Source organism: Pseudophryne corroboree, chromosome 8 (genome assembly GCF_028390025.1).
Source record: "Pseudophryne corroboree isolate aPseCor3 chromosome 8, aPseCor3.hap2, whole genome shotgun sequence".
NCBI lineage: Eukaryota > Metazoa > Chordata > Amphibia > Anura > Myobatrachidae > Pseudophryne > Pseudophryne corroboree.
The window spans coordinates 436,726,934-436,754,363 of NC_086451.1; the positions used below are offsets into that span (position 1 = coordinate 436,726,934).

General features: G+C 47.7%; 1 protein-coding gene across 3 annotated transcripts; it reads left to right on the forward strand.

Annotated features, from left to right (window-relative positions):
• Nucleotides 1-1,190: 1,190 nt before the first annotated feature.
• On the forward strand, nucleotides 1,191-26,793 carry LOC134949475 (CCN family member 2-like). Of its 3 annotated transcripts, none has more exons than XM_063938062.1 (4): nucleotides 1,191-1,273; nucleotides 9,465-9,669; nucleotides 14,157-14,356; nucleotides 15,255-19,397. In XM_063938062.1, the coding sequence occupies exons 2-4, from the start codon at nucleotides 9,522-9,524 to the stop codon at nucleotides 15,573-15,575; spliced, it is 669 nt and encodes a 222-aa protein (XP_063794132.1). In that variant the 5' UTR covers nucleotides 1,191-1,273; nucleotides 9,465-9,521; the 3' UTR covers nucleotides 15,576-19,397. The 3 variants fall into 3 exon arrangements, with proteins under 3 accessions (XP_063794132.1, XP_063794133.1, XP_063794131.1); XM_063938063.1 differs by lacking the exons at nucleotides 1,191-1,273; nucleotides 15,255-19,397 and adding exons at nucleotides 9,283-9,369; nucleotides 26,701-26,793; XM_063938061.1 differs by lacking the exon at nucleotides 1,191-1,273 and adding an exon at nucleotides 9,283-9,369.
• The last annotated feature ends 637 nt before the right edge of the window (nucleotides 26,794-27,430 follow it).

Below are 27,430 nucleotides of genomic sequence, written 5' to 3' on the forward strand. Positions count from 1 at the left end.
GCCTAGTACTAACCCCCCCCCCCCTCTTCCTGTGGTTTACCTCTCTGACGGGGCAGCATATGCTCATTCGGGATCCCTATTCGGGGGTAGTGTCAGGATTCTGTATTTCGACTGCTGAGATCCCGACTGCTGGAATCCTGGCGTAACCATGAAATGCTAATTATGCTTTATTGCTGAGAATTTAGAGTTGTTGGTGCTACTAATATTATCCCATCCTATTAATAATTTGGATCTCTCACCAGAAACATGGATCCGATGATACAATAGGTCTTGTTTTGATCCCCTCTACACTGGATCAAGCCAATTTATTGAAGGCTTGATATGACTAGAATTGAATATTAAATGATGTTATTAAAAGCTATGTTTTACATCTGTTATTTTCACTATGTGATGATTAGATGGCGCGACCTATGGCTGCCCCTAAAGACGCACCAGGGGGTATTTCACCCTCTACGTACGCTGACAGTGGGCGCCTCCGTCCTTGCACATCCGGGAGCAGGACTGTACACCGGGGAAGGGCTTTGTAGTGGCATCAGGGGCGGAACTGTGGGAGGCAGTGGAGTCGGCTGCCGCCGGGCTCCTGACCACAAGGGGGCGCATCTCCTCCACTGTCTCCCGCAGCCTGAGAACTGCGCTGCTATTGTGGACGGAGGAGCAGTCACTGACACGGAAGCTGCCTCCTGTAGGGAGAGATGGCACTGGCTGCAGCTAGGGGGAGCTCCAGAGCACAGCTCCTCTTCTAGCCAGCCGAGGGAAGCTCTCTGCTCCGTCAGCCTGATGATGAAAGCCAAAGGTAGACACTGTGTGGGGGGTAGGGGAGAGGTGTATTTGGGGGGAAGCACTGTGTTTTGTGTGTGCTTGTTTTTAAGTGAGGTGTGTGTGTGTTTTTAATGAAAGTTGTGCATTCAAGTAAAAGGCATGTGTGTGAGTGATGTGTGTAAGTGAGAGACATGTGTATGTAAGTGAGAGGCATGTATGTGTGTGTAAGTGGGAGGCATGTGTATGTAAGAGAGACTTGTGTGTGTAAGTGAAAGAGACGTGTGTGTGTGTGTTTAAGTGAATGAGGCGTTTGTGTTTTTTTTATATATATATCTAGTGTTCACGCTAGGTGTCTGCACCTTTTTTTAGACAGATGAATCCCACCCTGCCCGTTTTTGTGCGCCCTACCAACCCGCCGTTTTCTGCCTGCCGTACCCCGCCACGCCGCCAGACCCAGCCGTGCGCCGCCGGACCCGGTAAGCACATGAGAGTCCCCCTGGGCTAAATTAACCTTGTAAGTATTTTGCAGCTGTAAACTTCAATCTCAGTGCTCTCTACCTGGTGCAGTGTGCCTCAGTGCTCTCTACCTGGTGCAGTGTGCCTCAGTGCTCTCTACCTGGTGCAGTGTGCCTCAGTGCTCTCTACCTGGTGCAGTGTGCCTCAGTGCTCTCTACCTGGTGCAGTGTGTCTCAGTGCTCTCTACCTGGTGCAGTGTGCCTCAGTGCTCTCTACCTGGTGCAGTGTGCCTCAGTGCTCTCTACCTGGTGCAGTGTGTCTCAGTGCTCTCTACCTGGTGCAGTGTGCCTCAGTGCTCTCTACCTGGTGCAGTGTGTCTCAGTGCTCTCTACCTGGTGCAGTGTGTCTCAGTGCTCTCTACCTGGTGCAGTGTGCCTCAGTGCTCTCTACCTGGTGCAGTGTGCCTCAGTGCTCTCTACCTGGTGCAGTGTGCCTCAGTGCTCTCTACCTGGTGCAGTGTGCCTCAGTGCTCTCTACCTGGCGCAGTGTGTCTCAGTGCTCTCTACCTGGTGCAGTGTGCCTCAGTGCTCTCTACCTGGTGCAGTGTGCCTCAGTGCTCTCTACCTGGTGCAGTGTGTCTCAGTGCTCTCTACCTGGTGCAGTGTGCCTCAGTGCTCTCTACCTGGTGCAGTGTGTCTCAGTGCTCTCTACCTGGTGCAGTGTGTCTCAGTGCTCTCTACCTGGTGCAGTGTGCCTCAGTGCTCTCTACCTGGTGCAGTGTGCCTCAGTGCTCTCTACCTGGTGCAGTGTGCCTCAGTGCTCTCTACCTGGTGCAGTGTGCCTCAGTGCTCTCTACCTGGTGCAGTGTGCCTCAGTGCTCTCTACCTGGTGCAGTGTGCCTCAGTGCTCTCTACCTGGTGCAATGTGTATAACGTGCTCTATCTGTCGCAGTGTGTAGGAGGTTCTATCTGGTGCAATGTGTATTAGGTGCACCACCGTGTTGTAATAAAGTGTTTGGCCCCTATTATGAAACAACGCCGCTAGATTTTTGGAGCGCGCCTTCGGCGCGCACTGTCCATGTTTTGGCCCATAGGTATGGGAGCACCAAGCATTATAGTATGTACCTAAGTTTGCCCATCCCTCCCCGTGATCAGCACCCTGCCGTAAAAAAAATCCTACAGTGAACACTAATTATATCGGCACACCACTGCGCCAAAGCATCTCCATCGAGACCTGCTGGCGGGTGAGGGAGCACTGTAGGTGTACTATAATGGTATGCTGGTGTCTGTTTTATTGTAATAACTGACTTGGTGTGCGTCCACTTTGTATGTGTATCTATATTACTACTGGGAAAGGTACCTGAGCACGCTGCTACTGTTCACCCTTAGTGCCGGATAGCTACATATGGTATGTGTGTGTATGTGTATATGTAGGGGGGCACCAACATTTATCATGCCTCCGGGCGACTGGGACGAACTTACGCCACTGAGTGGCATTAGAATAAAGACGCAGCCCGTATCTGCATCTCACTCAGAATCAGGGCTCTGTGTAATAATGATATTAATTACTGGTAGCATATTTATTATCACAGAGAACATATACCCCTCCGCTATTTAACGTAGCTTTCTTGTCATATTCTTCGTCAGCGTATGGCCTCCAATGTAAGCGATTATGCGTCTGAGTTCACAACCAGTTATATGACACGCCGGTGGCGGTCTGCTGAGTAATGCGCAGGGCATCTGCTCATTGTACTGGAAGGCTTTTGCTGGGTCCCCATTGCCGAAAATGGGAACCGTACCGCTAATGCCATCTATTCATGGAGTAAGCGGATCAGTCAGAAACAGCAGTAAGGTAAGCTTACCACTGCTTGCTAAATACAGAAGGGATATCATAACCCCTGTAGCGGGTGCTAAAGGGGTGATGAGTTGACTCGTTCTTAAATAGATGAGCTGCTGTGCAATCAGGTAAGTGTGGGGAAGCGGAGGGGAGTGGGTGGGAGGGTTCCATTTGTAATACTGTACAGAGCAATTACTTTGCAGACGAGGGGCAGGGAGCCCTCTCTCCCTAGTGTAATAACTTTGCAGACGAGGGGCAGGGAGCCCTCTCTCCCTAGTGTAATAACTTTGCAGACGAGGGGCAGGGAGCTCTCTACCTAGTGTCATAGCCAGATTAAGGTGGGGGCGCAGGGGATACTGTACCCTGGGCCCCCCTCTGTCAGGGGGCCCCCCGTTTGGAGCACACGAACATCACTAGCTCTCCCTCTTGTGCAGCAGCAGAACCAGGCAACCAGGATACGAGCAGGACAGTATGCAGTACAGGCAGAGACACAGGAGTATCAGGTTTCATGATCTATTAGAGGATAGATAGGAGGGGGGGGGGGGGAGCTGTAGGTGACCCAGGGATCCCAGTTTCTCCTCTTCCCGCATGGATGTCTGGGTCCTGTGTATCCTGTTATATAATGAAAGTATTTGGTTCTAGAGAGAGACACACACAAGAGAGTCCTCCTGAGTCCCGTCCCAGTGTGTAAGTAGTAGTGCTGCAATTGCATTTTTTGCAAGATAAATTCAAGATTTTATTTTCTATGTGTATTTTAAAGTTGTTTAAGTTGTCTTTGTTCCACTACAAGAAAACTTTATACAATAATTGTCTCTCAATTAGGTGGAGCTATAAACAGTACTCAGGCATTATTAAACTATTAGTTTAAATCTAATATACACCATTGGTTTAAATTTAATATACACAATCCATACCACCCAACATGACCCATTCCAAGAGGGCCAAAATGCTTTCTACCTTAATTTATGCAATCACATGTGCTGAAATACCTTGCTTATCAATTAAATTGTTCAACACAGGAGATGCCAATCATATATTAAGAGGGAAGTCTAGGTAGAGAGCATTTTGTCCCTCTTGGAATGGGTCATGTTGGGAGGTATGCACAATCTAATATACGCCCCTCTTTTTCCCCAGGCCCCCTTATCTTAAGTACCCCGGGCCCCCTAAGGCTTAATACGGCCCTGCCTAGTGTAATAACTTTGCAGGCAAGGGGCTCTCCCTAGTGCAATAACTTTGTAGATGAGGGGCAGGGCGTGGTGAGCGCCCCCCCTTCCCCGGCAAACTAAACACCGTGATCCCGGTGTCAGTATTAGACCGGCAGATTCCAAACCACCGGTCACCCATACTCAACCCATTTATTATATACTCTTTTCTTTTGTAACCCAATAATGATACTACAGAAGCTAAACTAAAAACAAAGCAAGGTCTGTATTAACTCCTAGTTATACTGTAACACGGAACCTTGTTACTGTGAGTCATGTGACGCAGCACAACAGATATAAAGCTACAGAAAGCACTATAAATACACACACGCACAGATATACATATTATATATATATATATATATATATATACATACTGTATACATAAATATATTTGTGCATAGGACTGTGATATATCTGCGAATAACAGATGTCCTATGAACTTTAGAAAAGGGAGGTTAGTGGTTTATTTCTTATGTCTCATCATTGTGGTTTTACATAAATAAACTACAGAAATTATTGTTAAATAGATCAGTGTAAAAAAAATAGCATTTCCGTTTTCTGGGGCAGAGCCCTTACTGTATGTACATAATTAGGAGGCCGCACCTACAGTATATTCATCATTAGGAGGCCGCACCTACTGTATATTCATCATTAGGAGGCTGCACTTGCCGTACATAGGGCCTAATTCAGACCTGATCGCCCCTCTGCAAATTTGCAGAGGTTTCCGATTGGATAGTCACCACCCAGACAGAGTGAAAATCCGTCCTGTGCAAGTCTGCTGTGTGTACATCATTAGGAGGCGGCACCTGCTGTATGTACATCATTAGGGGGCGGCACCTGCTGTATGTACATCATTAGGAGGCGGCACCTGCTGTATGTACATCATTAGGGGGCGGCACCTGCTGTATGTACATCATTAGGAGGCGGCACCTGCTGTATGTACATCATTAGGAGGCGGCACCTGCTGAATGTAGATCATTAGGAGGCGGCACCTGCTGTATGTACATCATTAGGGGGCGGCACCTGCTGTGTGTACATCATTAGGAGGCGGCACCTGCTGTATGTACATCATTAGGGGGCGGCACCTGCTGTGTGTACATCATTAGGAGGCGGCACCTGCCGTATGTACATCATTAGGGGGCGGCACCTGCTGTGTGTACATCATTAGGAGGCGGCACCTGCCGTATGTACAGATGGGTCCACGTTTATCTTGATCTTTAATAGCATTAACTGAGACTGGCCAATCGGAATTAACCCCCTGCTGTAATGACTTAATCCCCTGCTGTATTGTTCTCTGTATTGTATTGCAGCTGAGAACAATAGATGAAGGGTTTATGCTAATAAGTCATGTGTTTGACTAGGCGCAGAAAACTAATCAAGATAACCGTGGACCCATCTGTACATCATTAGGAGGCGGCACCTGCTGTACCAACCAGCTTCAAACATTCTATAAATGACAGCTAGAAGTTAATTGGTTGATATGGGCAGCTTCAATAATCAGGGGCGTAAGTCCATACTAGGAGCCTGGAGGAGAGCTATTTGTTGGTGCCCCCCTCCGCTCACATTCACGACCAACACCCCATCCCAGCATCATCCAGACACATACTGTCTCCAGGGACCCCGATATGGTGGGGGTGGGGAATTTTCTAATTACGCCCAATGCAGCTACCTGTGCCCCCTGTACAGCTGCAAGGAGGAGGGGGCATTAGGTTAGGGGGCGTCTGCACTCAGAGGAAGTCTCCCCCCCATAAGTGCCGGCTGCTGTGGGAGGGGCCTCCTACAGATCACTGTATTTACAGTATGTGGCTTATAATTTTTCACATAGCGACATGCGCGCTGTGCAGCTGCAGTGTCTGTGGGGGTCCGGCTGTGCACCAGATCTTGCTATTATTGTGTGTATGTGCAGTGGGGCCATCCAGGAGGCACAATGCAGAACACTAGGCTGATCCGTGCTGCAGGACTTGCATAGATAGTGGGAGAGAGGAATTTTCTCTTCCCAGTCGGCGGATGAGATGTTAATACATCTCGGCGTTATTGATACCATTCACGGATGGATTTTACCAACAGCCCTTGGAGGCATCTTGTGGCAGCTGAAGTTGCCCATACAGAATATAAGAACAGATAGCGGGCAGCGCTGTGGCACAGTGGTAAGTGCTGATGTCTCACAGTCAGGGGCGCTTTAAGAGAGGAGGAGGCCCGGGTGCAGCCTCCTCCGTTCGGGCCCCCTCCTCTCTGCCGGCAACGCTGAGAGTCTGAGCACTAGAGCGCTCAGATTCTACTGCGCATGCGCAGATCTCCGGGAAAATGGCGCGGTGGCCATTTTCCCTGAGATGTCTCTACTGCGCATGTGCAGAACTCCGTGAAAATGGCCACTGGGGCATTTTCACAGAGTTTTAATACTGCCACGGACGACGACGCGGGACTCCGGAGGGGTGAGTATTTAGAAAATGGGTGCAGCGTGTGCGGTGGGGGCCCCCTCTGGACTCAGGGGCCCGTGTGCATTGCACACACTGCCAGAGGTGTAGCTAAGTGCCATGGTGCCTGGAGAAGGGTATATTTCAGCGCCCCCTCCCCTGTACTGAATTGGGTGCATATTACATTTGAAAATAAAAAATCTAAAAAAATCCTAAATTTGTGACAGGGCCGTTTTTTGACATTGTGGAGCTCAGGGTGAAAGTTTCCTTTGGGTGCCCCCTTGAGTAAAATAGGAATAATAACATATAGGGGCGTAGCTTCATGGGGAAGGGGCGTGGCCACAGAATAGTACCAATTCAGATTACGCCACACAGTAGTGTCCGTTATTTACATTACGCCACACGGTAGAGCCCTCTATATACTTTACACACCACAGTATAGTCGCTTATACACGTTACACCACAGTAGAGCCGCTTATACATGTTACTCTGCAGCTTCTGATGCATAGAGAGGTGCTGCTGCAACAGCTGGGACAAAGAGATGTGCTGCAGCAGCTGAGGCAGTAAGAGGTGCTGCAGCAGCCAGGGCAGAGAGACGTGTTGCAGCAGCTGGGGCAAAAAGAGATGCTGCAGCAGCTTGGACAGAGAGAGGTGCTGCAGCAGCTTGGACAAAGAGAGGTGCTGCAGCAGCGGGGGCAGAGAGTGGTGTAGCAGGACAAAAGTAGTAGCACTACTGCAAAGGTACAAGCAGAGAGTAAGACGTATAAAGAGGGCGGCATGTGCTGGCTGTCAGTGTCTCCTGCTGTAGCCTCTGGCCTGCCCTGTTCCCTACCTAGTCTCTGAGTTCGAGTAAGTGTGCACCTCTCTGCTTCTCCTCCTCTTTCTCTGCGGCTGCCTGTACAGCGGCACGCAGTATATCGGGTGGAGGGAGGGGGGGCAAGCGGCGGTGCGCCCTCTAACTTTTCCAGAGCCCGGAGCTCGCGCTCCACCGGAGCCACCGTCGCTACACCCTGCACACTGCACCCATTATAGAAACACCAGTGCTCACAGTGCTGGGGTCATTTCTAGCCAGGGCCATGTCTGTGTGGAGTTTGTATTTGTAGTCAACCACAATCTTGTGTGGGGTTATCGCCTTCCCCCCAAAAACACTACATAATGGCCCTCATTCCGAGTTGTTCGCTCGCTAGCTGCTTTTAGCAGCAGTGCAAACGCTATGCCGCCGCCCTCTTGGAGTGTATTTTAGCTTAGCAGAAGTGCGAACGAAAGGATCGCAGCGCGGCAACAAAAAAAGATTGTGCAGTTTCTGAGCAGCTCCGGACCTACTCAGCGCTTGCGATCACTTCAGACTATTTAGTTCCTATTTTGACATCACGAACACGCCCTGCGTTCGGCCAGCCACGCCTGCGTTTCCCAAGGCACCCCTGCGTTTGTATCTGACACGCCTGCATTTTTCCACACACTCCCAGAAAATGGTCAGTTACCACCCAGAAATGCCCACTTCCTGTCAATCACTCTGCGGTCAGCAGTGCGACTGAAAAGCTTCGCTAGACCTTGTGTGAAACTACATCGGCTGTTGTGAAAATACGTCGCGCGTGCGCATTGCGGCACTTACGCATGCGCAGAAGTGCCGCTTTTTTAACTAAATGCTGCGCTGCGACCGAAAACAGCTAGCGAACAACTCGGAATGACCACCAATGTGTAAGCGCTATACAAATAACTACAGTATTATAATAATTACGTATATACAGCTATACAGAGAATTGGCACTGTGTATTTACCCACACTCAATAAGAACAGATGATGAGAATAGCTATAATCACAAAAATCAACAGTATAGTGCAGATAAATATGGAGAAAGTCTTTATCACCATTTTGAAGTGAGCCTGTATAGCCCTACACAGAATGGAGGCAGCCATGTTGTAAACTGAATAAATATTTCTGAGACTGCCACCTATTAATTCACTAGGAGTCTATGGGGTCTATTCATGAAGCAGTGAAAAGAGTGGAGAAGTTGCCAATGACAGCCAATCAGCTTTGGAGGAAGCCTTTATCAGGTACATTCCATAAAATGTAAGGGAGATGCTGATTGGTTGCCATGGGCAACTTCTCCACAGGTCTGTTTCTCCACTGTTTTCACTGCTTCATGAATAGACCCCTATGTACTAAGCCTTGGAGAGAGATAAAGTGGAGAGAGATAAAGAACCAGCCAACCAGCTCTTAGCTGTCATTTTTAAACACAGCCTGTAACATGACAGTTAGGGGCTGATTGGTCGGTGCTTTATCTCTGTCCACTTTATCTCTCTCCAAGGCTAAGTATATACATAGAACCCTCTGTACCTTTGTGGCACCCAGCTGTCAGACCGCCATTACTCATCAGAAACTTTGAGTACTGGGACACAAACACAAATGTTCATCAACCGTTCCTAAAATAAGATCCACCATTACCACTGTGCTCCCACTGTGACCACTATCTCAGAGCGCAGGCTTCCTCACTTCTAAATTCCGAGCAATAACGTTCTGTACGTCACAATGCCAGTACCTCATTGGCCAATGCGATTATGCTGTCTCACGTATATATATATTGGTTACAAATTGTCGGAAATACATTGTGACAGCTGCCGTAATTCCCCGAAATGGAAGCATATACTGGAATCAGCTTTATAGTAATATTTGTGGCCTGTACAGTAGGAGAGAGGCTGGTAAGGAGTTTTCTTGTACTTGTCTGTGCAGTGTTACCTGTCCCAAGCTCCTCTCTCTTCTTCTCTAATGTGCGGTTCTTGTCGCTCTCCTTCAGGGATGTCCACAGATTTGCAAATGCCCTGACATCCATCTGTGCCCTCCTGGAACGCCCATGGTGCTGGACCCTTGTGGATGTGGGTGCAGAGTCTGTATACAAGAGCTTGGAGCTGAGTGTGATGGGCTCAGGCCGTGTGACCCCACCAAGAACCTGACCTGTGACTATCAGGGTGACCCCGACAGACAAAGAGGACTGTGCAAGGGTTTGTCATTTTAATAACTGTGCTTCTACCAAGGTCTTAAATGAGTTTACACCTGCATGTGGCTTCCGATTCCATGTTGTTTCTGTATTCTTCTGGATATTTCAGCAACGTGTTTCAGAGATCAGGGAAAGTTAATTTGTTTTTTATTGTCCTTTAACAATCTCTCTGGATGCTCCTATATCCAAAGCAGAGACAGCAGTACATAAATGTAGTATCTGAGGGCAACAGACACAAACAGCCCTCTCTACTGATATAAAGACATTGTTGAAATACACAGGATGGCACTGGAAACAATAAATGTAGTCATTGTTTTCAGGTTGCCATATACAAACCATAAAATTGGAATTGTATTGGCGGTTGCGGGCGTGGCAACAATGTGATCACTTGGAAATGCCATGACTTTTAGTAGTGTTGAGGGCGTGTATTTAAAGCTCTGTGTAACTCTGAGTTATGCGATGGGGGAGGGAATCTTACATTTATCATGGGGCTGGTGCAAGTGCCGCTAGGAATGGTGACTGCTGCAGCGGTTGGCGTAAAATCAATGCGCGGCGCTGGTTTCCACTTGCAGATGCACAGACCCCGCATAAGTTGAATGGGATCTCACATTAGGATAAGGTAGTAAATCTGGTTTCCATGGCAGCTGACAATTACAGACACTTTGCGCGTTACTCAGCCCCTGAATGCACAATTTGGATTCTGCTGCAGGGAATGTCGTTGTGTAAGGAGTCAGTGGCACAGGAGGGAGGAATACTTAGGGAGGCTCAGTGCAGCTACTACTACAGCCCTTCCCAGCATCGGCTCTGTGGATAAATAATAATGGATATTGGGCAAAATTCAGATCTGGTTGCAGCAGCAAATTTTCTAGCTAATGGGAAAAACCATGGGGGTAATTCCAAGTTGATCGCAGCAGGATTTTTGATAGCAACTGGGCAAAACCATGTGCACTGCAGGGGAGGCAGATATAACATGTGCAGAAAGAGCTAGATTTGGGTGGGTTATATTGTTTCTGTGCAGGGTAAATACTGGCTGCTTTATTTTTACACTGCAAATTAGATTGCAGATTGAACACACCACACCCAAATCTAACTCTCTCTGCACATGTTATATCTGCCTCCCCTGCAGTGCACATGGTTTTGACCAGTTGCTATCAAAAATCCTGCTGCAATCAACTTGGAATTACCCCCCATGTGCACTGCAGGGGGGGGCAGATATAACATGTGCAGAGAGAGTTAGATTTGGGTGGAGTGTGTTCAAAGTGAAATCTAAATTGCAGTGTAAAAATAAAGCAGCCAGTACTATTTACCCTGCACAGAAACAATGTAACCCACCCAAATCTAACTCTCTGCACATGTTATCTCTGCCCCAACTGCAGTGCACATGGTTCTGCCCATTAGCTAACAAATTTGCTGCTGCGATCAGATCTGAACTACCCCCATTTAGGGATGGCCATCGGTAAGTTATCCATCGATGGTCACCATCAATGGTACCATTGATGGATAACCTCCATGGTGTAAAAGCATCTGTAAAGAAACCATCAATGGTTTTACCAATTTATAGTCACCCCCTGCATTACTGTTAACTGCAATGTGGGCCAATCAGAGCCCGGGGCCAAGGCATCGTGGGTGTCAGAGGGCAGGGCAAAGCTCCATGCACTGACACTATGAGGGGGAAAAAATAAAAAAAAATCTGTAGCACTAAACCATCGATGGTAGGAACCCATGTGGTTCTCCCCCATCGATGGTAAAAGTATTCAACATCGGTCATAGACCATTGATGATTTTGAATCATTGATGGTCGATGGCCATCCCTACCCCCATTGTTCTCTGTCTCCGCTGAGACAAGTCCCACATCTGAGATTACCTGTGTTGGAATGTTAATGCATGATAATGGCTGGCAATGTTTTGTCAATTTCTTGATGATGTAACCACCGGGTGGCGCTGTTTGAAGGCTGATTTTACCATGGTAGAGAATGTGACATTTCAGTGTCCATCCCTATTCATAAAAGGCAAATGAATAAGGTTGTCAGGGCATAATGCAGGGGAATAGAGGGGTTTTGGGGGGATAGCAGTGGGGGCTGCCATGTTGTAGCAATACACATGTACTTTGACACACAGGGGCTGATGGAGGGGGTGGATGCTCGCTAGTTATGCAACGTGAAGGTGCAACTTGGGTAACATTTGCTGCACTGTCTGTGTGCCTGCCCAGCTTGCGCCTGTATTTTGAGTTCAGCCTATCGTGTGCGTGCACTCACCTTGCGTTGGCAGAGGCGCTCAGGGGCGTTCACATGTAAGGTCAGTAAAAAAGGGAATGCACGCCTCTGACTCCTCATTTGCAATGAAAAATTATGTCTTACTGCCGTGATATGTGGTAACAAATTACCGTTATCGCGGCAAAAATGTGGGAGATCATAAACAGGCCCATTAGTGTAAGATTACGATGTGGATTAAATGGGGTTTATTTATGAAAGGTCTATGGGGGTTTTTTCAGAGCTGTTAGCAAACCAAAAAGGTTAGCAGTTGGGCAAAACATTGGGGGGTCATTCCGAGTTGTTCGCTAGCTGCTTTCGGTCACAGCGCACCGATTAGGTGAAAAAGCGGCATTTCTGCGCATGCGTATGGTGCGCAGTGCGCACGCGCGACGTACTTTCACACAAAAATATGCAGTTTTACACAAGGTCGAGCGACGCTTTTCTGACGCTCTGTTGATCGGTGAGTGATTGACAGGAAGTGGGTGTTTCTGGGTGGGAACTGACCGTTTTCCGGGAGTGTGCTAAAAAAACGCGGGCGTGTCGTTAAAAATGCAGGCGTGCCTCGGGAAACGGGGGAGTGGCTGGCCGAACGCAGGGCGTGTTTGTGATGTCAAAACAGGAACTAAACAGACTGAAGTGATCGCCAGGTAGGAGTAGGTCTGCAGCTACTCAGAAACTGCATGAAAATAGTTTAGCACTGTTCTGCTAACCTTTCGTTCGCACTTCTTCTAAGCTAAGATACACTCCCAGAGGGCGACGGCCTAGCGTGTGCACTGCTGCTAAAAGCAGCTAGCGAGCAATCAACTCGGAATGAGGGCCCATGTACACTACAGGGGGGGGGGGGGGGGGGGGGGCAGATACAACATGTGCAGAGAAAGTTATATTTGGGTGGGTTATATTGTTTCTGTGCAGGGTAAATACTGGCTGCTTTATTTTTACACTGCAAGTATTTCAGTTTCAACACACCCCACCCAAATCTAACTCTCTCTGCACGTGAGACAGCGGGCCGGTGTTCGAATAGCGGGACTGTGCTGCTGGAATCGGGACAGTTGGGAGGTATGGTACAGTGATGGGAACATGTACACTCTGTGGGTGCAGTGATCGGTGTGTGTGTTAGGAGTGTAGTGCAGTGATAGGGACGTGTGTGCACTGCGGATGCAGTGATTGGTGTGTGTGCTAGGAGTGCAGTGCTAGGGATGTACAGTATGTACACTGCGGGTGCAGTGATTGGCTGTGTGTGCTAGCAGTGCAGTGACAGGGACGTGTGTACACTACGGGTGGTAAAGAGCTATCAAATTTTTTATTTCTTCTCTATGGTGTCAGGAACACGGAGCATAGCTCCACCCCCATACACCTGTGAAGCCACGCCCCCGGGCTCTGATTGGCCCGCATCTACCTTAATACTAAAGTAATGGGGACCATCGATGGGCAAAACCATTGATGGTTCCCTTACAGATGGTTGCCCGCCATCGAGGTTATCAACCGATGGTACCATTGATGGATAACCCACCAATGGTCATCCCTAGTTACTGTCTGTGTGTGCTAGCAGTGCAGTGATGGGGATGTGTGCGTACACTGCGGGTGCAGTGATTGGCTGTGTATGCTAGGAGTGCAGTACAGTGATGGGGACTTGTGTACAATGTGGGTGCAGTGATTGGTGTGTGTGCTAGGAGTGCAGTGCTAGGGATGTGTGTGTGTACACTGCGGGTGCAGTGATTGGCTGTGTGTGCTAGCAGTGCAGTGATAGGGACGTGTGTACACTACAGATAACCCACCAATGGCCATCCCTTGTTATTGGCTGTATGTGCTAGTAGTGCAGAGCAGTGATGGGGACATGCGTACACTGCGGGTGCAGTGATTGGCTGTGCTTGGTAGGAGTGCAGTACAGTGATGGGGACATGTGTGAGTGTACACTGCGGGTGCAGTGATTGGCTGTGCTTGGTAGGAGTGCAGTACAGTGATGGGGACATGTGTGAGTGTACACTGCGGGTGCAGTGATTGGCTGTGCTTGGTAGGAGTGCAGTACAGTGATGGGGACATGTGTGAGTGTACACTGCGGGTGCAGTGATTGGCTGTGCTTGGTAGGAGTGCAGTACAGTGATGGGGACATGTGTACACTGCGGGTGCAGTGATTGGCTGTGTTTGCTAGGAGTGCAGTAATGAAGCAGTGATGGCCAGTGTTAGGTTTGCATGAGAGATACTAAGGGAAGGACAACAATGGTATCTTTATGTTCCACAGAGACAGAAGAGGATCCTGTACCCCCGACAGATCCACCTATGTGTAAAACAAACACAGACTGGACCCCGTGCTCACGATCGTGCGGATTTGGGAATTCTGTGCGGATAACTTATGAGAAAGAAAGCTGCACCCCTAAAGTTGAGAGGAGACTGTGTATGATCAGACCCTGCAAGGGGCAATATGCCAGTGCCAACTACACGGTGAGTATGGATACACACAAGGTATCCAGTTCCAGCTATATATTGCTTTACATATAACCCCTATCAGGGCCGTAACTAGGTGTGTGCGGAGGAGCACCGCACATAGCATTGCAGGGTAGATGGGCGCTGTTTTACTTACTTTAACTTGCAGCAGGGCCGTAACTACATGTGTACCAGCGGTGCCTGGCACACAGCGAAGTTGCCCTGAGGGCACAACTGCCCGAATCCTCGTTCCAAGGTGCCTAAAGTCAGCAGCACTGTAATGAGTCAAACTGACTCATTAGTAGCCGCCTGTGTGTGCTGCCGCCAGATCGAGGAGAGGAGCAGCTCCGGGGGCAGGGGAGGGGAGGGAGGGAGACTCGGGTGCTGCAGCGGTGCACTGTAATTGGTGGCTGCGCCGCTGCAGCTGTCCCTCTCCTTCCACATTGGCTGGCCGCTGCCGCTGTGAATGCTAGGGTGCGCTTCCCACTATCTATTTATCCAGGGGCGTGACAAGGTGGCGCATAACGCATATGCTTGTCATAATGTGTAAAAAGGGGACTCTGCCTGCCGTAATGTGTAAAAGGGGAACTCTACCTGCCTTAATGTGTAAAAGGGGACTTTGCCTGACGTAATGTGTAAAAAGGGTACTCTACCTGACGTAATGTGTATAAGAGGCTCTACCTGGTGTAGTAGCGTTACTGTGTGGCATAATTTGAATAATAGAGACTACTGTGCACCGTAATATGAATTGATATTATTCTGTTCCCACATAAAGTTATGCCCCTATATATTTCTACCGCGCGCACTGGCCCTATTTTAATTAAGGACGGGGGAAGGGCGATGCCGTTTCTTGCACACAGAGGTAACATGTCTATTTACGGCACTGACCCCTATGTCTCTCATGTCTTTGTGACAGGTCCTGAAGTCTTCCAGTGTCTGCAATCGTGTCACCCGCTGGTCCCAGCCACTGCACCTCCATTACCGAGGCTGTGTGACAGATTACCCCCAGCTTCCCAGATTCTGTGGCCACTGCTCAGATGGGCGCCTCTGCTACCCTTCCATGAGCGAGACACGGCATTTGTCATTTCAGTGTCCCCACCGTGGCCGAGACATCACCCATAACGTAATGTTGGTGGTGAGGTGTCAGTGTGGTGGAAAGAGAGGGAAGAAGAGGAATGGGAACAGAAGGAGGGCAAATAGCGGAATGCAGTCAGGGGAAGAGACAGCCGGGCAGTAGAGTTGTCCAACTGAGAGACAGTGGATCAGTGGAAAAAAGAGACACAGAATAAAGAAGAAAAAAACTATTGTGAAGTATTAGATGATTACAAATATATAGGATATAGGATGTTGGACTCCAGTTGGATAAACAAGCGTATTTGCTTTCCTTATAGAAGCAGCGTTTAAACTCATAGGGCTAAATGTCATTTGCAATAACTAAAAGTAATTTGTGATAACTTCTATACTTTAGTAGCTATCTCCTATCTGCGCACCCTCACCGCCTCCCATCCCATTGTAAAACCACATGATGCAACACGCAGAGACAGCAACCTATGTATAACCTCTTCTAGTCCACCTAGCTGGGGCATAGTGAGATTGGAGAGCTCACAATCATTTCCACACGAGTAGGAAGACTAAAGGAAATTTAGGGCGGCTATCCAATTAGTCCCAATAAAGCGATTGTCTCTGATGCCATCACTTAGCACGGATTATGGTTTGCATGCATAAAAAGCATAATCCGCAATAAGTGCCCCTTAGACCCACGATAGGTGCCGCAAAAATACATAGATCTGCGGCTTTTCACGGAACCTACTGTATGTATTTTTGCATTAAAAACGGTGGTTTTTCACACAACCTAATTGGATAGGGGTGATTAACAAAGCCATGAAAAACACGTTTTTCATGGCCATGTCACTATCGCGGGTAATTGGATACCTCTCTATTGGGTCTATTTACTAAGCTTTGGATGGAGATAAAGTTGCTGGAGAGAAAATACCAGCCAATCAGCTCCTAACTGTCATGTCACAGGCTGTGTTTGAAAAATGACAGTTAGGAGCTGATTGGCTGGTACTTTATCTCCAGCGACTTTATCTCCATCCAAGGCTTAGTAAATAGACCCCTTAGTAAATGTCACTGTGCGTTTATATAATCTATAGGTGGCACTGTTGCTTCTTATTAAATTTTACCGTGCTTGTGTATTGATAGTATTCTAAATCACTTGAAAAATGACGTCTGCATTGGCCGGATTTGGCTATTTAAGCCCTTGCAAACGCACCAAAGTTCTGCACTATGGGCCTGATTGTAATTTGGAAGTAAGAAAAAAAAAAGCAAGTTACTTTGTAATACAATACATGTTGCCATAAAAGGGGAATAAATACACTTATATGTTTTCTGTGCAGGGTAAACACTGGCTGTTTTTGCATGTATCCCACAAATACTGGCTGCTTTATTTTTACACTGCAATTTTGATATCAGTTTGAACACACCCCACCCAAATCTAACTCTCTCTGCACATGTTACATCTGCCACCCCTGCAGTGCAACTTGGTTTTGCCCAGCTCTACAGTTAATTGCTTTTTTTGCTTTACTTTAAGTTAGAAGCAGGCTCTGTTTCCCAACATCAGAGGTTCCCAAATGCAGTCCTCAAGGCACCCCAATGGTCCTGGTTTTAGGTATATCCATGCTTGGCCACAGGTGACTTAATTAGCACCTTGGTCAATTTAATTTAACCATCTGTGCTGAGCCATGGCTATACCTAAAACCTGGACTGTTGAGGTGCCTTGAGGACCGCATTTGGGAACCTCTGCCCAACATGTAATACCAGAAGTAAGGGCATACTATACCCTTTTACCTACTCAGGGAGGTCCACACAACAACGCACAATGGGGCTAATTCAGACTGCGTCGCTGCAGCGGCAGTGATCGCAGTCTGAATCATTTTGTGGAGTGCGCACGTGCAGCGTGCGCACCCCGGGGGCCCAGTGAGATGCTATGAGCATCTCTGGGCAGCGATCACCTCTGCCTGGATGACAGGCAGAGGTAGTCACGGGGCGGGAGGGGGCGTGCCATCAGCGTTAAAACGCCGTTGGCGGGGCGCGGTCGGACAACAGAGGCGTGTCGTGACTGTTGGGTGGGCAGGCCGCGGCATCTGCGTGATGTGGGTGGGCGGGGTGCGGCGGTTAGCTCCCTGCCAGAGCGCAGGAGCTGCGCTGGCAGGTAGCTACTCATCAGGTACAAAAGCATCGCTGACGTGCAATGCTATTGTACATTGCGGATTGTGGGGGGGGGGGGGGGTAGGGACTGACATGCTGGGCGGACTAGCCCTGTGCTGGGCGTCCCCCCGCATTTCAGAGTAACTCTGAATCACCCCCAATATTAGCACAATAATTGTCTATGATACTGGATTTGAATTGCAAAAAAACGCGGTCATTATTTCAGCTCGCTCCTATCTGAATTGCCCCCGTGACGGGTCTGCTGACTCTGGGATATTAGCTTCTTCTTTTTCCTACTTTGCACCCAGACAATATTTTTGGTGCCTCGTTGCAGTGATACGTGGGTTATTATCACTGTTGTTGTTTATTCATAAAGCACCACAAAAGCTGCAGCACTGTACAGTGGGGAAGTAGCGTATAATTACATAGACACAGAGGATCAACAGGTAAAGTAGTGGACACAGAGACAGGGGGATGTGTATCACGCCTTGGAGAGAGATAGGGCGGGATGTACTACGCATGGCATTGTGGATGTGATACATCCCACCACTTATCAGGTGCATACCTGCGTTAATAATGGCATTTTTCCCATGCGTCTGATGAAGTGTGCGCCGCAGGAAACACTGGGAGGGATCCCTCTCAGGGAAGAATGCAAATAGAATCCCATAGGCTTCTGTTAGGCAATGCCTTCTATAGATGGCATTGCCTACCAGGTCCAAGCTCTGGTAAGTTTCAGAGCTTTGTACATACGGGGAATGCAGACACAACTTTTTTTGCCCGCATTTTCATTTTAGTACATCCCGCCCTAAATTGTAGAAAGATCAAGGGGTCTATTTACTGAGCCTTGGAGAAAAAGTGGAGAGAGATAAAGTACCAACCAATCAGCTCCTAACTACCCTGTTACAGGCTGTGTTAGAAAAATGACAGTTAGGAGCTGATTGGTTGGTGCATTATCTCTCTCCAAGGTTTGATACATCTCCCCCACAGTGCATAACACTTGTGGTAAAGAACTTGCAGGAGACTAGATATAAGGACACACAGGTGGATGAGATCGGAGCGAACAAGGAGACAGGAGGACCAGTTTGTCTGACCAATTTATGAACAGGCCTATCAGAGATTTGTCAATATCTTCCAGTTCTTGCCTTGACTTCAACCATTAATTTACGCTTGAATATAATAGTGGCACCCATGTTTCCCATTAGGGGTTCAGTCAGTCATGTGAGTTTTTTTAGACAAGCCTTTAAAGCATGCTCGTGACCTATACCTAGTGTAAGCAGCCATTTTGTGAGAGCACACTCTGGACCTATACCCGGTGGAAGCAGTCATTATGCGGTAGCACACATGACCTATACCCGGTGGAAGCAGCCTTTTTGTGAGAGCACACTTGTGACCTATACCCGGTGGAAGCTGCAATTTAGTGAAAGCACATTCATGACCTAGGCTATAACCAGTGTAAGCAGCCATTTTGTGGAAGCTCACATGACCTATACCCAGTGTAAGCAGCCATTTTGCAGGCGCACACATGACCGTCCTATAGAGAACACAGCCTATGAATTTACCAGACATAACAGTGGCGACTTCAGACGGTGCATTTTAATTCCCAGGAAAATTAACTTTAAAATAGAAAAGTAATTCAATCTGTTAAGTTTCAGTGACAAAGATCTACAGCAGCTCTAAATGGCTCCTTCTGTGTGAATAGTCTCCTGTCACCCACCCCTGGGGTTGTTTCGTATGCCAGCTACGGCCACCATTGCAGCTCGTTTCATAATTATTCTGATTTCTCTCTGAATATTGAGACGCAAGTCCTCTCTGTCTATTCCATTTAGAACTGAATAAAATGCTGTCACATGTTTCCTGTGCTCCGTTTCATTGTATTCATTTGTGCGTATAATTAAATGAAGATGACATGGGTGGAGGGGGAAATGGTGGGTGTTCTATAGTAAGTGGGCATGGTGTTAATGGGGGCACATTGGGCAAGGAAAGACTGTAATGAGCCATGGACAGAGCCAGGAAGGGACATTATAACATAGGACATTTGGAAGAAGAAGTGAATGGGAGAGAAATAGAAGAGGCTGACAATGGGACAGTGTCTGGGAAACCCCCCTCCTGCACATGGGAGGTCCCAGCTCTGCATCTTGTGATAATCATGAGGATTCACAAGCGGATTCTCTGAGTCACCGGGGAAATATTACAGTGTGAGGGGACTTTTATAGCAACTAAGCCCAATACTTTACATGTTACACCCTTATTTCTGCCTCACCCCCGACACTGCTTCTACTGATAATCTGCTGGCAAACAGAGATCTAAAGAATGTGCCAGTAAATAATTTCTTACAGAAACACAGATTTTTTCTCTCTCTCTTGTTCATAATTTTCAAGAACATTTTGGGGGGCGATGTATCAAACCTATGAGAAAACATGGAGGAGTTTGCAGTTCCTCATAGCAAGCTGTTCAGCTTATGTCATTTTATAGACGGTGCTAGATAAATGATAGCTAGAAGCTGATAGGTTACCACAGTCACATTCTCCATGTTTACTCTTCAGAAGGCTCGATGCCTCTTCCCATAATAGTAAGATTATAAGAGCCCATTGTACGTATTATTTAAGCAATAGGAACACGTTTCAAAAATGAAATCATCAGCAGTCTAGCTGGGGGGGGGGAGGGGGGGAATCGGATTTGGAGATGGGAGCCTTAGGTGTACATTTATACCCCTTTCACACCGCACAATTAACCCGGTATCGACCCGGGATGTTGGCGGGGCGATGCGGGTCAGCGTGCGGTGTGAAAGGGGCATAGCCAAAATCGCGGGTCGCCTGACACCAGCAATTCAACCCGGGAATAAAGCAGTGTTATATCCGGGTTGAATACCGGGTCAGTGGCTGCGTAAACGGGCTCCCGGGACCCGTTTACTACAGCAGGGAGAGGCGGCGCGGAGATGATCTAATCTCCCAGCACCACCTCCGCCGCCGGCTCCGCCCCCCGCAGCTATAGCAACCCGCCCGGCATATTGCCGGGTCGGGGAAGCCTGAAGCAGCGGCCAATGCCGGATCCCACCCGGGAAGGACCCGTTTCCAATTCCCGGGTGGGATCTGGTATTGGCGGTGTGAAAGGGGTATTACTAAGCAGTGATCAGAGCGGAGAAGTGAGCCAGTGGAGAAGTTGCCCATGGCAACCAATCAGCAGTGAAGTAACATCTATAATTTGCATACTATAAAATAATACAGAGCTGCTGATTGGTTGATAGGGAAATTTCTCCACTGGCTCACTTCTCCGTTCTTATCACTGCTTAATATATGTACCCCTTAAAAGCTACTTGGGCTCAAAACGTAGGTGTGGGTGGATGTAATGTGAAGATAGCCACTTACCACGGGCATACTAATCGCATATGCAATCGCCAAGACTTAGTGAATAGACCCCACAGCCTGTAACATGGCAGTTTGAAGCTGATTGGTTGGTACTTCGATAAATCTCCCTCAGGGGCATTATATTGGATGTAACAATCATGACTAAAAATCCCTTTTCCCAATATTATTTCTCGTCTGTACCGCTGAAGAGCATGCTGCTAATTTCCGTCACCTACACCTTCCAGTGTCTTGCGCTAATTCCACTACGCCTGCATTGGCCGACCAAAACACGTTCATCCATCACCCTGCACGCACGCTACTTCCTATCAGGTTATCAGAAATATTCCACACACATATACCATGTATTTAATCCATGTCCATATTGTACATGCCAATTACACAGGCCTGGTGTGCTTGTGCCACATGACTCATTGCTCGCCATTATGGACGGGATGGCATTAATAAACGCCAGGACACGCGGACTGCTCCATATAGACAAGCCGCAACAGCCATCGCTGCCAGTGTACCCCAACTCTTCCACGTACCTACAACTGTGGTCATAGAAATATAGCAGTCTATTTACTAAGCCTAGATGGAGATAAAGTACCAGCCAATCAGCTCCTCACTGTCATTTTTCAAACCCAGCCTGTGACATGGCAGTTAGCTGCTGATTTGCTGGTACTTTATCTCCGACAAGGCTTAGTAAATTGACACCATAGGGCCTAATTCAGACCTGATCGCTGTGCTGCAAATTACACTGTCCTGCGATCAGATAGTCGCCGCCCAGGGAGAGTGAAAATTCGCCCTGTGCAAGCGTGCGATTGCATGTGTTCGCGTGCGAAAATTCCCCTCAGTTTGCAGACAGCTGCAAAACCGTTCGCATCACACTCACCATCGAATGTTTTTCCCATTCTGTGCCGTGTGTGTAGTGTGTGCGTAGTTCAATACTTATAGGCCCTACACACTGGCTGATAATCCTCAAAGATATGAACGATCTCGTTCATTATTGAACGAGATACCGTTCATATCTTTGAGTGTGGAGTCACCAGCGATGAACGATGCGCGGCCCCGCGTTCGTTCATCGCTGGTGCCCCGTCGGTTGTGCATGCAGGCCAGTATGGACGATCTCGTCCATATTTGCCTGCACTTCAGTGGAGCCGGGTGACGGGGGAGTGAAGAAACTTCACTCCCCCTGTCACTGCCCCCCGCCGCCGGGTCGGCCGTATCCGCCGTCGGGCAGCTTGGCGGGGGATCTTTAAATGTGTAGGCCCCATAACTCCTACAATGCGATGAGAACAGGTTGATCGGGTCCGGAGCCGACATCACACACCCTCCCTGAAAACGCTTGGGCACACCAGCGTTTTTCCGGACACTCCCAGAAAACGGCCAGTTACCACCCACAATCGTCCGCTTCCTGTCAATCACTTAGCGAACGCCCATGCAATCAAAATTTTCACACCATCCTGTCGCTGTTTGGCGACGCACGTGCGCATTGCGGTGCATATGCATGCACAGTCATTCGATAATCAGCCGCTGTGCGATATCGCACAACAGCGATTAGGTCTGAATCGGTCCCATAAATGGAATAAAAAGGGCGGACAAGTTAGCATGTTCCGGGGCTGTGGAGAGACCCCAGCGTAGGATAACGCCACATGCTGCATAGATGGAAATAAATGGAATTACTGATAATTAGGAAGAGGATGTCAGTAATTATGGAGAGAGGAGTAGATATAAGAGAGACACAAAGGGTAGGACAGAGATAGCAGTGACGGGTCATCAAACATGAGGTTCCTCATCGTGATTACTTCCCTGGCGTTCTTACTGCAGAGTGGTAAGTAAGATGGAACCTGCGCACCTTACAGAGGGATTAATGAGAGGCCAGGCAGAGCTGTTGGTGCCGCTGGTAGATTGGCCGCTGGTAGAGAAAAAGACGACTGTAAATTGGCCATATACTGTAGGGACATGAGACACTTATAGACATTGCATTGTCCCATCATTATTTCAGCTTCTCCAGGTCAACTCTACTCCAGTTTACAACCAATATCATGAGAAATCAGTTTGTGAAAACTAGGGCTCCCAACCTGAGGGGATTTATTTTAGGACACTCAGGAGTCTATTTACTAAGCCCTGGATGGAGATAAAGTGGACGGAGATAAAATACCAGCCAATCAGGTCTTAACTGCCATGTCACAAGCTGTGTTTGAAAAATGACAGTTAGGAGCCGATTGGCTGGTACTTTATCTCCGGACACTGGGGGTAATTCCAAGTTGATCGCAGCAGGAATTTAGTTAGCAATTGGGCAAAACCATGTGCACTGCAGGGGAGGCAGATATAACATGTGCAGAGAGAGTTAGATTTGGGTGGGTTATATTGTTTCTGTGCAGGGTAAATACTGGCTGCTTTATTTTTACACTGCAAATTAGATTGCAGATTGAACTCACCACACCCAAATCTAACTCTCTCTGCACATGTTATATCTGCCTCCCCTGCAGCGCACATGGTTTTGCCCAATTGCTAACTAAATTCCTGCTGCGATCAACTTGGAATTACCCCCACTATCTCCATCCTAGGCTTAGTAAATAGACCCCTCAATATCCTACCTACACATTACTGTGAGGAGAGAAGCCTGAACGGGATGGCAAGACATACAGTAGCTGCATGCAATATAGAAGAGGAGCATGAATTGTAATTCGATGGGGAGTATTAAATGCAACAGCATAAGGTGTCCAATTGTGCTCTAACCCATAGCAACCAGCTTCCTTTGCTGTGACCCATAGCAACCAGACTCTAATTACTTTGCTATTACAAATGAGAAAATTGAATGTCTGTGGTTTGATAGAATGATTATAGCTTGATAGATTAAACAAATCGATTGATTTAATAAAAAACGTTAGGTCTAATATAAAAGTCATTGTTTCATGTAATTTAGGATGACCTTATACTGTGCAATTATTAGGCCAATCTGCTCAGTAATTGGCTGACAGGCGCAGCATTCCACTGTGGAGCTGGGCGTACACTGTCAGATAAGACCCACTGTCAGGATGGAGCCTTGCAAAGCAATAAAGTGGATAGAGATAAAGTGGACGAAGATAACGCACCAGCCAATCAGCTCCTAGCTGTCATGTTACAGGTTGTGTTTGAAAAAGGACAGTGAAGAGCTGGTTGGTAGTTTTCTCTCTCCACTTTATCACTTTCCAAAGCTTAGTACACCTGGCCCACACAATCTATGGCAGAGTTATTCAACATGCGGCCCTCCATCTGATGTGGAACTACAAATCCCAGCATGCCAGGTCACAATTTTAGCATGCCCTAAAGCCAAAACTGTGTTAGGGCATGCTAGGATGTGTGGTTCCAAGGCAGGTGGAGAGTCGCATATCAAATACCCCCGGTCTATGGCAAGGATTTTGTGGGGAGATGTATCAAACATTGGAGAGAGATAAAGTACCAGCTAATCAGCTCTTAACTGCCATTTTTCAAACAGCCTATAATATGGCAGTTAGGAGCTGATTAGTTGGTACTTGATTTTTTTTTCCACTTTCCCTCTCTCCAAGCTTTGATAAATCTCCATAAATCTCCTCCTGTCTGTTTTCAGCATGACAGATAATTGGTCAGACTCTCTGAGGTGAGTTTTACCTGGCAGCCTGTCTCCTGCCAGCGGGCACCTCTAAGACCTCTCTGTGTCAGCTGCGGTCCACAGCCTCCCTTTACTGACATTAGGCGTGGGCAGTGCCGTTTTTACCGGCGGGCGAGACGTGCAACTGCAACGTGTCATTTCACGAAACTCTGCCCACAGAGCGGAGTACTATAACGGTAACATCTATGACAGGAAGGAGAGGGAGCGAGCGGGCGAGCAGGGGAGTGGCTATCTGGGGCTGGCTGTACACACCCCTGACAACTAACATTACACACTCCTGGCAACTAGCACTAACCCTGGCAACGAGCATGACACCCATCCCAGAGCATGAAACCCCTGGCAACGCACATGGATCCCAGAACATGAAACCCATGACAATGAACAAAACACCCAGCGCATGAAACCCCTGGCAACGAGCACATGAAACCCCTGGCAACGAGCACTGCAACCAGCGCATGAAACACCTGGCAACGAGCACGGCAACCAGCGGATGAAACCCCTGGCAATGAACATGACAGAAGTTTGTGTTTTTTTTATATCTATGGGGGAGGGGTCACTTTTTTTTACGTCAACGGGGGAGGTGGATTTTTTTTATGTCAATGGGGGGGGGGGGGGGGGGGAATGGGCGCATTTTTAAATCTTGCACTGGGTATCCACCACCTCCTCTGCCCTCCTTCACCTCCGTTTAGCCAGAGGGATTGACAGAGGGGCTGGTGTGCGGGGAAGCTGTCTGCCTAGGGGGCCGGCCGTGCCTCCAGAATGTTTACCTCATAGTGAGTGACAGCTTGCCGAACAATTGCGAATGCGAACAATTGCAAAAATTAAGTAAAATGCGATTTAAAAAATTAAATATAGCCCCTAGAGATAAGAATCCATAGTTACGAAGTAGAAAAATAGTGAACTTTAATGTGAAAGGGTACCAACTTATCTATACAGGGTAATTACACCATATGTCTGTAATCGTCCAGTGACATATCTTGTAGTTGTACTGCAAGGAGAGCTTGACTTCTCCACACAGAAGTATTTATGCATTTGAATGAGAGCACGGGTGTGGTATTGAAGGTTGACAGTAACTGGGTCGGCGGTGTCTAGGTTGACCACTATTGGTCGACAGTAACTAGGTCAACATGGTCTAGGTCGACAGGTCAAAATGTTGACATGAGTTTTTTATGTTTTTTTTTTTAAATGTGTTTTTTGGTGTAGTTTTCTCCGTACAGTGACCGGGAACCCCAATTAGTGCACCGTGTAGTGCACTAATCGTAGTCCGCGTGGATTATTAAGTATGAAAAAGTTCAAAAAATTAAGAAAAACAAATGTTAAAAACTCATGTCGCCCTTTTGACCTGTCGACCTAGAACATGTCGACCTAGAAACCCTGTCTACCTAGTTACTGTCGACCAATAGTGGTCGACCTAGAGACCGGATCCCAAGAGCGCCAAGAAGTATTTTTAGAGCCAAGATGAATAGAATAGTGGACAAATTAGAAACTACAGTGATAGAGCGCACTTCTGCATTAATTTACCGGGTAACACAGTTTTACACAGAGCCTCTTTTAGGCATGGCAGTAATCAGCAGTAGTCTTAAAAGCTTGAAGTATTTTTGACTGTGTTTTATATAATTAGGATAAGCATGTTCACTGGTATGGGGGAATAATATATTGCTTACAAAGACCCCATAAACCAGAGGTATTCAAAATGTGACCCTGCGGCTGCTGTGGAACTGCACATCTCAGCATGCCCTGATAAAGATTTAGCATGCCATAATAGGAAAACTGTGGCAGGACGAGCTGGGATGTGTAGTCCCACAGCAGATGGATATTGAATACCTTTGCCATACACACTAGCATTTTAGTCCAGGAACAGTAATTGCTCCATTATGTCGCATTCACAAGTCGGCCCAGGTGGGTGTTCTCTGTTGCCTGCGAATGACGGTTAAACGCTGTATGTCAAACCTGATTGCGTTTGATATGCAGCGTCACTGGCACGTAGCACACCACCTGCGTGTAATCCTCCTTATGCAAAGACAGACATCGCTTATACAGTATCTCATCTCACACTGTGCACTAATCTATGTAAATCTACATGTTATAATAAATAAGCATAGTAGCTACATAGAGCAGCATGACATACTGTACAGCAGATGGAATGCTGGGATGTAATGCTGTGTTTAACCCTGTAGGACACTGCCTGAGATGTTACACCTGCCTCTTTCCAACCCTCTCTCCAATGGACTGTATAAAATTCCCAGTCACCTGCCCTCCCAATGAGAGGTGTCTCTACTCTACAGCCACTGGGAAAACAAGTAAGTGGTCGACCCCTGGTGGTCACAATATGCATTACATCACGCATGCTTCAATATTACACCTAACCTGTATAAACATAATATCCAGGGGCGGATTGGCCATTGGGCCCACAGGGAAATTTCCTGGTGGGTTGGTGTGCACGTGGGGCCTGTTCTGTTTGTTGACATGGGAGGGGTTGTGCTGCCGTCATGGTTACACAGCATACGACTGGTTAGGAATGGCCATTGACCATCGATGATTCAAAATCATCGATGGTCTATGACTGATGTCAAATACTTTTACCATCAATGGGGGAGAACCAGATGGTTTCCCGCCATCGACGGCTTAGCGCTACCAAATTTTTTATTTTTTTCCCCTCAGTGTCAGGGCACGGAGCTTAGCCCCGTCCACTGACACCCGCGAAGCAACGGCCCCAGGGTCTGATTGGCCCACAGTTCAGTAAACAGTAATGCAGGGGTGACCATCGATGAGTAAAACTATTGATGGTTCCTTTACAGATGGTTTTACACCATCGAGGTTATCCATCAATGGTACAATCAATAGTGACCATCAATGGATAACTATCGATGGCCATCCCTACCTCTGGTGCTGCCCATGTGAGGCCAC

Bases quoted from the DNA above. Each gene is read 5' to 3' on its own strand.
- LOC134949475 (XM_063938061.1), top strand. From the start codon at position 9,304: ATGGAAGCATATACTGGAATCAGCTTTATAGTAATATTTGTGGCCTGT. The intron at 9,670-14,156 runs GTTTGTCATTTT...TATGTTCCACAG, and splicing joins ACAAAGAGGACTGTGCAAGG to AGACAGAAGAGGATCCTGTA. The intron at 14,357-15,254 runs GTGAGTATGGAT...TCTTTGTGACAG, and splicing joins ATGCCAGTGCCAACTACACG to GTCCTGAAGTCTTCCAGTGT.